Raw genomic sequence first — 10973 nt, forward strand, 5'->3', positions numbered from 1 at the left:
TCAGAGAGATCGAGGAGCCCATGCAGTGACTGAATGCAGTGATAACCTGCGAGTTCAGTGAAGTTCATGTGCGGGTTCTTCACGTTGACTTATTTTACTATTTGTTTCTAAATTCTGGTATAAATATTGATGATAAATTAATTTATTTTCTTTTTGGTTGACTTACTCATGCTTTAATGAGCTTTGGCATTTATGCAACTCAACCTTCATACCTGAATTACATTCTTTAGGCTAAATTTTAATATAGGACAGAAGAAAATTTTAGCGATCAGTATCTTCAGTTGCATCCTAGGAGAACCCAAATTGAGATTTACACCGTAAACGCTGTTAAATTTATTTTCCGGTGCTCGCAACCAAGATGATGAATATTCTGCATTTTCTGAGCAGCACAGCACTATCTAGAAAGGCCAGTTTAACTGAAGGCCGTGAACCGGCAGCTCTGATTGAGTATACTACAATATACGGCGTAGGCTTGACAGATCTGTCAGTACAATCTCCCATCAAAGCGATCTAATTATGCTGGAAAAAACTTTGGAGAACGGCTGATACGAAAAGGGATTTGAAGGCAAACGAAAACACTAGTCAAACCTTGGTTAACGCAGTTTTTCATTAATGAAAAAATAAGATGACAAAAATTCCATCAATCCTAGATGTCACAAAAGCACCCCCGAAGGGAGGTAAAGTGAAGTAGCGGGGGTGACATTAGTTTGTCATAAATGTTCAGGTTGGGGCTACCTTATACGTCATTCAGAATTAAGGCACAGATCGAGCAAGTGTTAAAGGAAGCTATGACCCGTAATTAATCATATTGGACTAAATATCAGTTTTTGTTTAATTGTACCCCGTGCTGTGTAGAGACTCCAGTGCAATTGGTAGCCGTGCTATAACGGCAGCTTAGAGTCCAATATATTGCATAGACACCACAGATCTGTCAGTGTGATCTCCCATCAAAGCGATCGTCTCCAAAATGGGGGTCGTCGAAGTCTTCTTGGCCGGCGCCATCTTGCCGGTAAGTTCTGTTCGAGTGTCTGCACGGTTAGTTTTAATGGAGTACCCATTAAGACGCCATTCTGAATAGGGTTTATAATTATGAAATCATGAATTGCGTTATCAAGTGCGACTACTCATATGGTTTACTTTAGATCAATTTTGGATGCATATTTTTATTAAAAGAGCACAGTTTGATTCTCTAGAGGGAACATAATTAAAAAAATGGACAACAGCGCCATAGTTCATCGCATTAGCCATAACCTCGTTGAGTGTCTTGTAAATGAACGCCTTCAAGCACCCTGCCTCTCTCTTGACAACAGCGCCATAGTTGATCGCTTTAGCAGTGACCTCGTTGAGTGTCTTGTAAATGAACGCCTTCACGCACCCCACCTCTCCCTTGACAACAGCGCCATAGTTGATCGCTTTAGCCGTGACCTCGTTGAGTGTCTTGTAAATGAACGCCTTCAAGCACCCCGCCTCTCCCCACACGTAATAGCAGCGTGTGTGTTGTGGTCATCAGAGATACAAGCTTTATAAGGAACATGGCTCTTTGCTGGTTAGGTTGTACAGAATGAGAACTCGTCCGGTAAATTGCAACGGTTTCTGGACAAAAGTAGTGAACAATTGCGCACATCGTTGTGAAAGTAATTTAAATTATAAACAATATTCAACATCATAATAAAAAACACAAAATGATATATAATTGGTATCAAATTACTGAACAATCTAGGGCAAGTTTTGGCTATGGATGGAATTTGGTGTTTACTCCGTAGGCTTGGATGAGGAATGTGCACGAGAGATGCATATGGAAAAATTATAGGTCGTCTAACGCAGCAAAAACTGCAGACTTACTTGATGTCATCATTAAGCTCGGTACACCTTATTTTAACAAAGTATTCGATATAAATTTCATGATTTACAGTCTTAAAAATTAGAAGCTCAAAATACCATGAATCGGGATCTCAAAAATCAATAAATAACCCGATGTAATAAAAAACAGCATATGATAAAATTCTCACAGTTGGCACCATCAAATGATGCACAATTACACAAAAGGTTGCGGCAAAAATGCATCAGCGACACACAGCATAGCATTACGATCGTAGGGCAAGTCCTGGCTAAAGAATGAATTTGCCTGCGCTCTGCATGTAGCCCCGGGGTCCACTAGAGGCTCCAGATCTTATGTGCTTGAGAGAAGCATATGTCCGCGACACCGGACACATAATAATAATAATAGCGTTTTCAGCGTTTATTAGGCCGTAGGCCTGTCGCCGATTCTTAACATCGCAGAATATTCACAGCATTTTGAGGTCTCGAACTCGCAACTCACTGCTACAATTCTGCTGTGCTTAACCGCCCGGCCTCCTCGCCGATTCTGACCAGAAACTGGCGCACATATGGAAAATCTTTCAAGTTCGGCTGACGCAAAAATACAGCAGTGAAGTTACTTGAAGTGGTTAGTAAATATGAAATTTCTATTATATATGCAGCGATTCCTTATTTGTAGTGTTTCAAACTACAAGTTCAATGTCACGTCAATGGAGTTCTCAGAGATCAATGAATTGCATAATTCAATAAAAGACAAGATGTGATGAAGCTCCTACAGCTCGCACCATCGAATGACGCGCAATCGATGTTCAGGATCCGGTACTGATGACAATGACGCACCACCGCCGCGCAGTATGCACCACTGATGTATCAATGACGCACCACCGCCGCGCAGTATGCACCACTGATGCACCAATGACGCACCACCGCCGCGCAGTATGCACCACTGATGTATCAATGACGCACCACCGCCGCGCAGTATGCACCACTGATGTATCAATGACGCACAGTGTCTTCTATCTTCTTTCTTTATCTTCTGAGGTTTATTAAGCGCTTAACAGGAGATTTCAGTGGAAATCAAATTGTGGCTGGAGCTGATTCACGCAGCGTTAGAATGCGTTATTTTCTCGTAACGTATAGTCATCTTTGTATAAGGCTACTTGCGTATTTGGATAATTACTAGCCGCATATTAATTTAGCAAATCCCATAAATATTACAGTTAAGTTGTGTTCTTTTTCATTTATAATCTTATTCAAAATTCCTTCCAACTAATTTTTTATTTACACGAATGCGTTCACGAAATATTTCATACATAATAAAAGGGATTACGTAATTTCCATATCATTTCTGCAGGTTCTGACGCTGGCCGGCACTGATGAGGTGGTCATAAATACCTACGTTGATTGGCGGACTGTGAGTATTATAAAGAAATTAGAAGAGGTGACTCAATGCCACATATGTACTTAACTTTCGATAATTACAATATTTAAAGTACAATTCAATTTATTTCACATTCTCTTTTAAATTTTCTCTATTTTCAGCCGTGTGAGATATGCAGAGGTTGGCATTGATTTCCAGTCATCATATGAAGAAATTTGTTGCAAAATACATTCGATGGATAAAATTCTTGACAAGAGTCATATTATGCCATCATTTAAGATTCAAACTTGAGATGACTTAAGGAAATTTGTTCAATATAATATAAATTTGTAGCGTTCCATGTACATGCATTAGTTAAGAGCAAACAGACAAGTTCCTGGTCATCAGTCCAACTCGTCCTCAGGGTGTGGTGGTGATGCCTGGGCTGGCGTCTCAGGCCTCCGACCCTCCGATGCAAGGCGTGCACATGAGGATCAGCTCTTCTTCTTCAGCTCGTCCACCGAGATCTGACATTCAACGCCCGTCTTCATCAGCAAACGCTCATCCCCTGAGTATGGTGACAACCTTATCTGCCAGCGCAAGTAACTCTCTTTTGATGCAAGCAAATTCAAACAGAAACCGCCATCGTCGTAATGTTCTAAATTCATCGTCTGATAACAACACTGAAATAAGCATGATATTTCAACTTTTAGATGAAGGGGAAGAGAAAATCCAGTTAAATGAACGATATAAGAGTGTATCTTTAGTGTTAGGTAATACGGGAGCTGGTAAGAGTACGTTTCTTCAGTGGTTCGCTGGGAACAATGACAAATTGATAGCAAAAAGGGAATTTGGGTCAAGTGAAGCGTATCTCATTGAGGATTTAAATAGGATTGGCAACACAACTGTAAAATCGAGGAAAATTTTCCCAGAGTTGGTGGTTCACACTGGAACAGATGATGCGTACTATGATTGCCCAGGATTTAGTGATACGAGGAGTACCAGTATGGAAATAGCAACAACCTACTTCATTAAAAAAGTGGCAGATTATGCTGAACATGTTAAATTGATTTTTGTTGTTAATCATTCATCGGTTAGAAGAGGAGTAGATAGACAAGATTTAATGAAATTACTTAGACATGTTACTGATTTCATATCAGACATTGATAAATATCGGCGAAGTATTGCCATTATAGTGACAAAAATTGATCCTAATTATGAAGAAGTAAACGGGATTCATAATTTAGATTCAGATGACCTCGTTATACGAGCCATCGGCCATTTTCTAGAGGAGGTTAAGCAGTGGTTGAGGGAGCGATTAGCCGATGCAAGTGTTTCTCGTCAAGACAAAAAATTTTGTGAGCAAGCAATGAAGTTTGTGGATATTTTATTGATTATGAAAGATGGACATTATTCGAGAATCGGCATATTTAGGAGGCCCAATAAGCCTGGACCTCTGAGTAGTAATACGCTTTTACAAGAGGGAAAAGATCATATAGAGAAGATAGTGAATGAAAACCTTGCGTTCACGGCAACCAGTGATAGTGATTTCGGGTATACCATATCTGATACGTCCAAGGTTGCTGTAGATGCTCTGGCAGAAGGAATCAATGACAAGGTATCGTCTAATCTAAACATTATCTCAGAAAACATGCTGAAATATTACAGAAATTTAGTAGAAGAGATGCGTAGCAAGATAAGCTCTTTTACTAACACTACTAACTTGTTGCAGCCCGTTGTAACCTACCTCTTGGGCTCCAAGGAAGATATTCAGCAGGATATCAATCATGTTACAGGGAAAATTATTGATCAAATGCAAACTAACATATCTAATATGGCAGCAAAAATTAAAGAATATTACCAAAGTAAAATGCGTTCCATGATAATTCAGCAATTACCAGCTGAAATAAACTTTGGACATGCTCTCATCATTAACATGACGAAAAAGGTGAAACGTTCAAATACAGCACAAGATTTGCCAAGAAAACTTCGAGATGGTGTTTCAGAAGATGATACCTTCAAAATCAGCAGAAACACAAACAATGTATGGAGACATGGAAAGTACTTAATATTTTCACAAATAATTAGCAACAAAACGCTAGATACCCCATCACCATCTCAATTGATAACGCCACTCTATGAAACAGCGACGTATCTCAAGGAATCTCAAGGATGGTACGAATTCTTGACCAAGTTGTATGAGAAGTTCTCTACATATAACGTGCAAAAAAATAGAACGAAATACAACGTGGCCAACATTGCGGACTGGGGACAAGATGATAAACAGCAGGGAATATCAATAACTCGACATAACTTCAGACAATTTATGGAAAATATAAGAACGTTCAATGTGATGGGATATAATAAAATAAAAAATATAGAGGCTGATGATATACGCGTGGAGGATTTGAGGCAAGTGGCTAGTTTGACGCTGAACAAATTCCATGTCTCGTGTCAATCAAATAAACTCACAATCAAAGGAGGTTACATAAGACTTAGTGAAGCAATAGTGGAAATTGGGAATTGCAAACGCACCACAACAGAAATATTTGGTCACAAAAAAATATTCATTGATGAAAACCTTAATAAAGTAGGGAAAAAGCTGAAGCTCGTAATGATAGCCCCGACATGGGAGGTAATAGGTCGTAGAACAATAAACTTGAGTGGGGCTGACGCTCCGCCACATAATCCACGTAAGGCAAGGGACGGCGAGGGGGACGGGGGGCGGGGAGCTGACGGTAGGCCTGGCTTGCCTGGAGGACCAGCTGGGAGTTTCTTTGGCGTAGGCACAACATTCGTGAATGGAAATAGATTGAATATTGTGGCTAATGGTGGAAATGGTGGTGATGGTCAGGATGGTGGGAATGGTGGACCCGGTCGCGATGGTGATTCTCTCAACAGCGATAATGAAAGACTTAAAGGAAATTGGGCTTGCTCTCATCTATGTTCTGACTTACATTGTATCGAAAGCGAAGTATTTGCCATAATACCGGTCGGTGTTTACGGTGGATATCTAGACTGGCAAATTATTTCAGGTGAAGACGGCGCAATTGGTGGAGATGGTGGGGATGGTGGAGGAAGGGGGTACGGCGGTAAAGCAGGTGATATAAAGTTAATTACGCTGGGTGGTGATTCAGAAATATCAAGTATTAATAACAATGAAAGAGATGGAACAATAGGCAATGGTGGGGAAGGAGGGGCTGGTGGTAAGCATGGGGACTCCCTATACGTCGAGTGTTTATTTTCTTTTCTACTGTCTATAATTCCAGTATCATACACAGTCACAAAAACAAAAAAAGTAGATCGCGACGGATATGGTCCATCTGGAAATAATGGTATGGATGGAGCTCATGGTCTCGGCAGCAGCCCAGATCCAGCAGGCATCATTGAGAATAAATTTGAAATTATCAACGATTACAAAAGTTATGCTAGAGAAAGCATGCATTTTGATGCTGGCCGTATTAGGAGAAACGATGTCATGCAATTTTTCCGTGAACTGGATACTAATAGCGATATTAAACGTATGTATGATACGTCGGGATTATTAGGGGAGCACCGAGGCTTAGAGAGACAGTTTCATCGGTTACAAGAAAGAGATTCCGTACTTTTTTATCAGTCATTATTAGATAGGATTAATGAATATGCGAATAATCCAGAAGCTAACCAAAGATCCAGGGAGCATAATAAGACCCTCGCCTACATGTATACAGCGGTCTTAAGCAAGTTATATGATTTAAAAAGTGATTCAGATGCTACATTGATCATAGATATAAAAGGGTACCTTGATATAGTGACGACCAATATCAATAATTTTATTCAATTAAAGGAAAGATATGACATAGTTAACTCAATAAATAATCATAAGAATCAATATAAACACAATATCGATACAAAAATTGAGGAATCTAAGCGTTTCATCGAAGAGGAGATTACACCGGCCATTGATCAAATACATGCGCAAATAGATAGTGAAATAGAGCTTCTTCTGGATGAAATAAAAGAATTGCAAAGAGAGGCTAAAAGAAAGAGAGTTGAATTGCTTAAGAAAAAGAGGGAATTGGAACGGGCGGTGATCCTTAGAGTGTTGTTCAGTTGTTTTAATATTGTAGGACAAGCAGTAAGGTTTTTAGGGCCTGCAGGAGAGGCGTTAGCTCCGTTCGTTGGGCCCTTAAGTTCCGCAGCGGGAACTTTCGTTTCAAACTATCAGACCGCACAGCAACGACCTCTATCATTACCTGCAGGTGTAACGGCTGACGTAAGGTTATTGGTAGATGATATCGGAAGTGCCAAGGAATTTAAAGTGGCGAGAAATAATCGAATAATAGACTACATAGCTCATGAAATTGATCCTTATCCATTGTTGAAGGATGTTCGTGAAAGTATAGAAATAAACAGGCGTGAGATGATGGAAATCCGCAGTCAAGGAGGAGCTTCAGGGCTCGAAGAGCGGTCTGAAGAGCACGTGGCCAAAATTAGAGAAGAACTAAAGGCAAAAGAAATCGAACTAAAGACGAACAAAACCATTGATGAAGAAAGAGCCGCTAGGGCATTAGGTGCTATAGCTAACGTTCATCGTCTGATTCAGATTAGTACTGTGAGCTTGGACATTTACAGTAAACACAGAAGCGATAAAGCAAAGCTTGGTACGCTGGACTATGCTATACAACAAACAGAAGAACAACTTCTGTTTTTGAAACAACATGAAAAAAGGATTGATAATACAATAACGCCGATATTAAACAATATGAAAAAAGATCTCGAGGTGGTAGAGAGAACGCTGGGTACAAAATCTCAAGTTGCGCTTGACGTAACCAAATGGCAGGTACAAAGGGCGCTCAGAGACACAAAACTATGGATGCGCCAGTTAACGAAAGGGTTTAAAATAGAAGATTACTTGACACGTTGCATCGAAAAATTGGAAGAATCTATGACCACCTTAATCCACGTATACGATCGCATACAAGACTATCAACAACAACAAAACTTAGCTAACTATATTGCTGCAGTCGCTGCTGCCCATGGTCCTGATAATGATGATCAAAAGGAATTAGAAATACTCATCAGGTCTAACCTTATCCTGAAGCAGTACGAAACAGCTGTTGATGCATTGAAGCAGTGGGTGTTTCCGTTCGCCGGTCTCTATCTTCAAAGGATTATGTTGTCATCTCATTTGGAGTTGAACAACAGCAACATTGAAGATTCAGCTGCTAAAGTGAAGGAAAAAATAGAACAGATAAAATCACAAGTAGATATATATAAGACAGCTATTAAAAGTCATGAACAACATATACATGATGGGTTGTTTAATAGCATCTATGTTTCTTCCCATCCGTTTTTCGTATGGAGAAATGAGGACCACAAAGAGGAGGTACGCAAGCTACTGTCGGGTGAAGCAATATTCCTGAAAGCTGACATAAGAGGCAGTGCACCGGACAAAGATGCCATTAAGTTTAATTTACTTGAACTTAACTTCAAAGTAGCTAATGCAACCCGGCAGCTTGGGGTGAACGATGACCTTAAAGGCTTTAAGGTTAATGCCACCCACATGGGCAATTCATATTATAGGTATGGGGATACATTTTATGTTATAATAAGTCCCAGTCAGTCCATCGTGTATTCATTTGAAAAAGACGGTAATGGAAAACCAGTGAGCAATAATCGGGTATATGATAAAATCAAGAATGGCGATTTTATGCTCAGTCCTTATGCCATGTGGAAATTTCAGTTAATTCAACTTAGCAGTTCAACTTTCAATCAACTGTCCATGTATAGAGAAGAAATTGACTTAGAATTAGTGGGAAGCGGATGTTATGTAACCAAAGGCGCTGACCTGCCGAACCTTAATGTAGAGAAGTTCTATAGAGCAGATGATGCCATGTTGTACCTTGACAGTGATTTGTATGATCAATACTAGGGAAGAAACTAGACGATACATTGTCCCTTGATACTTCACATTTTAGAACTAAAAAATAATTAGAAGCAAGACATCAAAATAAGGATTAAGAGCAACATGACATGATGTTACAAACTGCTGTGTACCTTCGGTGTTGTAATTGTTATTGAAATGAACTTAGGAGATGTGACCAACAATGCCAGGTAGAGAGCAAACCTGCTGTTAATGCAGATATTCGAGAGGTCTTTGTAACGACGACTCCTATCGGCGCCTAGATTTTATATCTCAATTAATCCTTTACCGCCGTATGTCTCTTTCCAGGAACATAACTTTTAAATTTGAATTATACGTTAACTATTCACTGTAGCAACCCGGGGACGTTTGTCCGCCACAGAAAAAATATTGAAGTTGTCGTACACGGCAGCAACTATCAACGCAAGCCATTTTGCGCTCACTAGAAACGTATCCCCTTTGGGAAGTACCCTAGTGACAATATTGCTCCGGTTTGTCATCTTGAACTGATCATGGACAAAAGCCATGGTGAGCTTTTGTGCTGTGATTTTTTTTATATGCTATTCTTACGCATTAAGGTCATGTTTGATATCTTTGGTTTCTCCTTACTCTGTAATGAATTTGTTTTATACGATTTATTGTGTTCACTGAGGCTGAGAGGGAACACCAGGCACTCCACTGTACCTATTGTCTGTCACTGGGAGTGAACAACCTTCAGGAGTTTGTGTCGTATGACATTTATGAGAAACAATATGATATATGCCTGTATTTTCGTACGAATTTATCGTTTTTAAATGATACTATATATAAAAATTTATTTATTATTCCATGAATTACTTCCAATGGTCGTATAAAGTCAATATATAATTCGTATTTATAAATAGAAAATCCATTCAAACAATTATTTTCCGCTATTTTAAACCACGTTCATTCTAATGACGGAAAATAAACGGAGGCTTTAAAACTGAACTTTTTTCAAGTCGTTGAATCTTACAGGACATTATTTCGCTGCCTGATTGTTTATTCGTCCTCATTTTGTTACAATCATGTTCATAATAGAGTATACTATATAATATTTTAGCTTTGTACCTGATATTCCTTATGAGTGACACGTATATTATTGACTTCTTGTGATGAATGCTCCCCCGATCGAGGGACATGTTACATTTTTTCACGGTGAAAAATTTCAAAATGGTATAGATATGATGATATTGCAGCGCAAATAACACAAAAACGATCAGAAACAATTATTTTTTCTTGATTTTGTATTTCAGGCGGTAAAGGTTTAACTTAGCAAGATTGACAAGGCTGAGCTCGGGAGTGTTATTCTCCTAATTTTACTGCGTTATTAAGTAAGAAATTTCTTGACAGTTTGCTTGATGATTAACAAAACTCACACAAGCGTCCGTAGAATGAAAAAAAAAACCTCGCGGTGGACGCTGAGGCAGACATTTTCTTCACCCGAGGTCCGAGCGAGTAATAGGAGGATGAATGGATAAAAATTAGGATAATTGAAATAAAAGCTGGTGATCTTGTAGGTTGAATTGTTGAATATATGAGGTCAGGTGTTCAACACTACTTAGTTATTAGAGACTAATATTATTTAATATGATAGATCTAAGTTATAGTGAGTAAAAATAGGTTACACATGTATTTTAATTTCTTTCAATTGTTTGATCCTAAATAAGTGTTCATAAAAAGTATAATTAAGAGTATATATGTCATTACCAATTAACGGCTGCAACTGTTAACTGTTTTAACTGTAGTAATGATGTTTTTGTATGCGTCAAGTTTGAACGCGGTATGTTAGCGTCTCGTACACAATTCGTTTAGAATTTAGATCAGCTGAGAGTGCAAAGTGACTACATTAATTTTATGATCATGACATTT

At 39.0% G+C, this 10973-nt stretch overlaps 1 protein-coding gene across 1 annotated transcript; it reads left to right on the forward strand.

The window, feature by feature from the left end:
- The first annotated feature begins 967 nt into the window (after window positions 1–967).
- On the forward strand, window positions 968–6288 carry LOC108678914. The gene is made up of 4 exons (XM_018167410.1): window positions 968–1009; window positions 3173–3232; window positions 3603–4916; window positions 6214–6288. The coding sequence occupies exons 1-4, from the start codon at window positions 968–970 to the stop codon at window positions 6286–6288; spliced, it is 1491 nt and encodes a 496-aa protein (XP_018022899.1).
- Window positions 6289–10973: the final 4685 nt, after the last annotated feature.

Source organism: Hyalella azteca, unplaced genomic scaffold, assembly GCF_000764305.2.
Source record: "Hyalella azteca isolate HAZT.00-mixed unplaced genomic scaffold, Hazt_2.0.2 contig3451, whole genome shotgun sequence".
Classification (NCBI taxonomy): Eukaryota; Metazoa; Arthropoda; class Malacostraca; order Amphipoda; family Hyalellidae; genus Hyalella; species Hyalella azteca.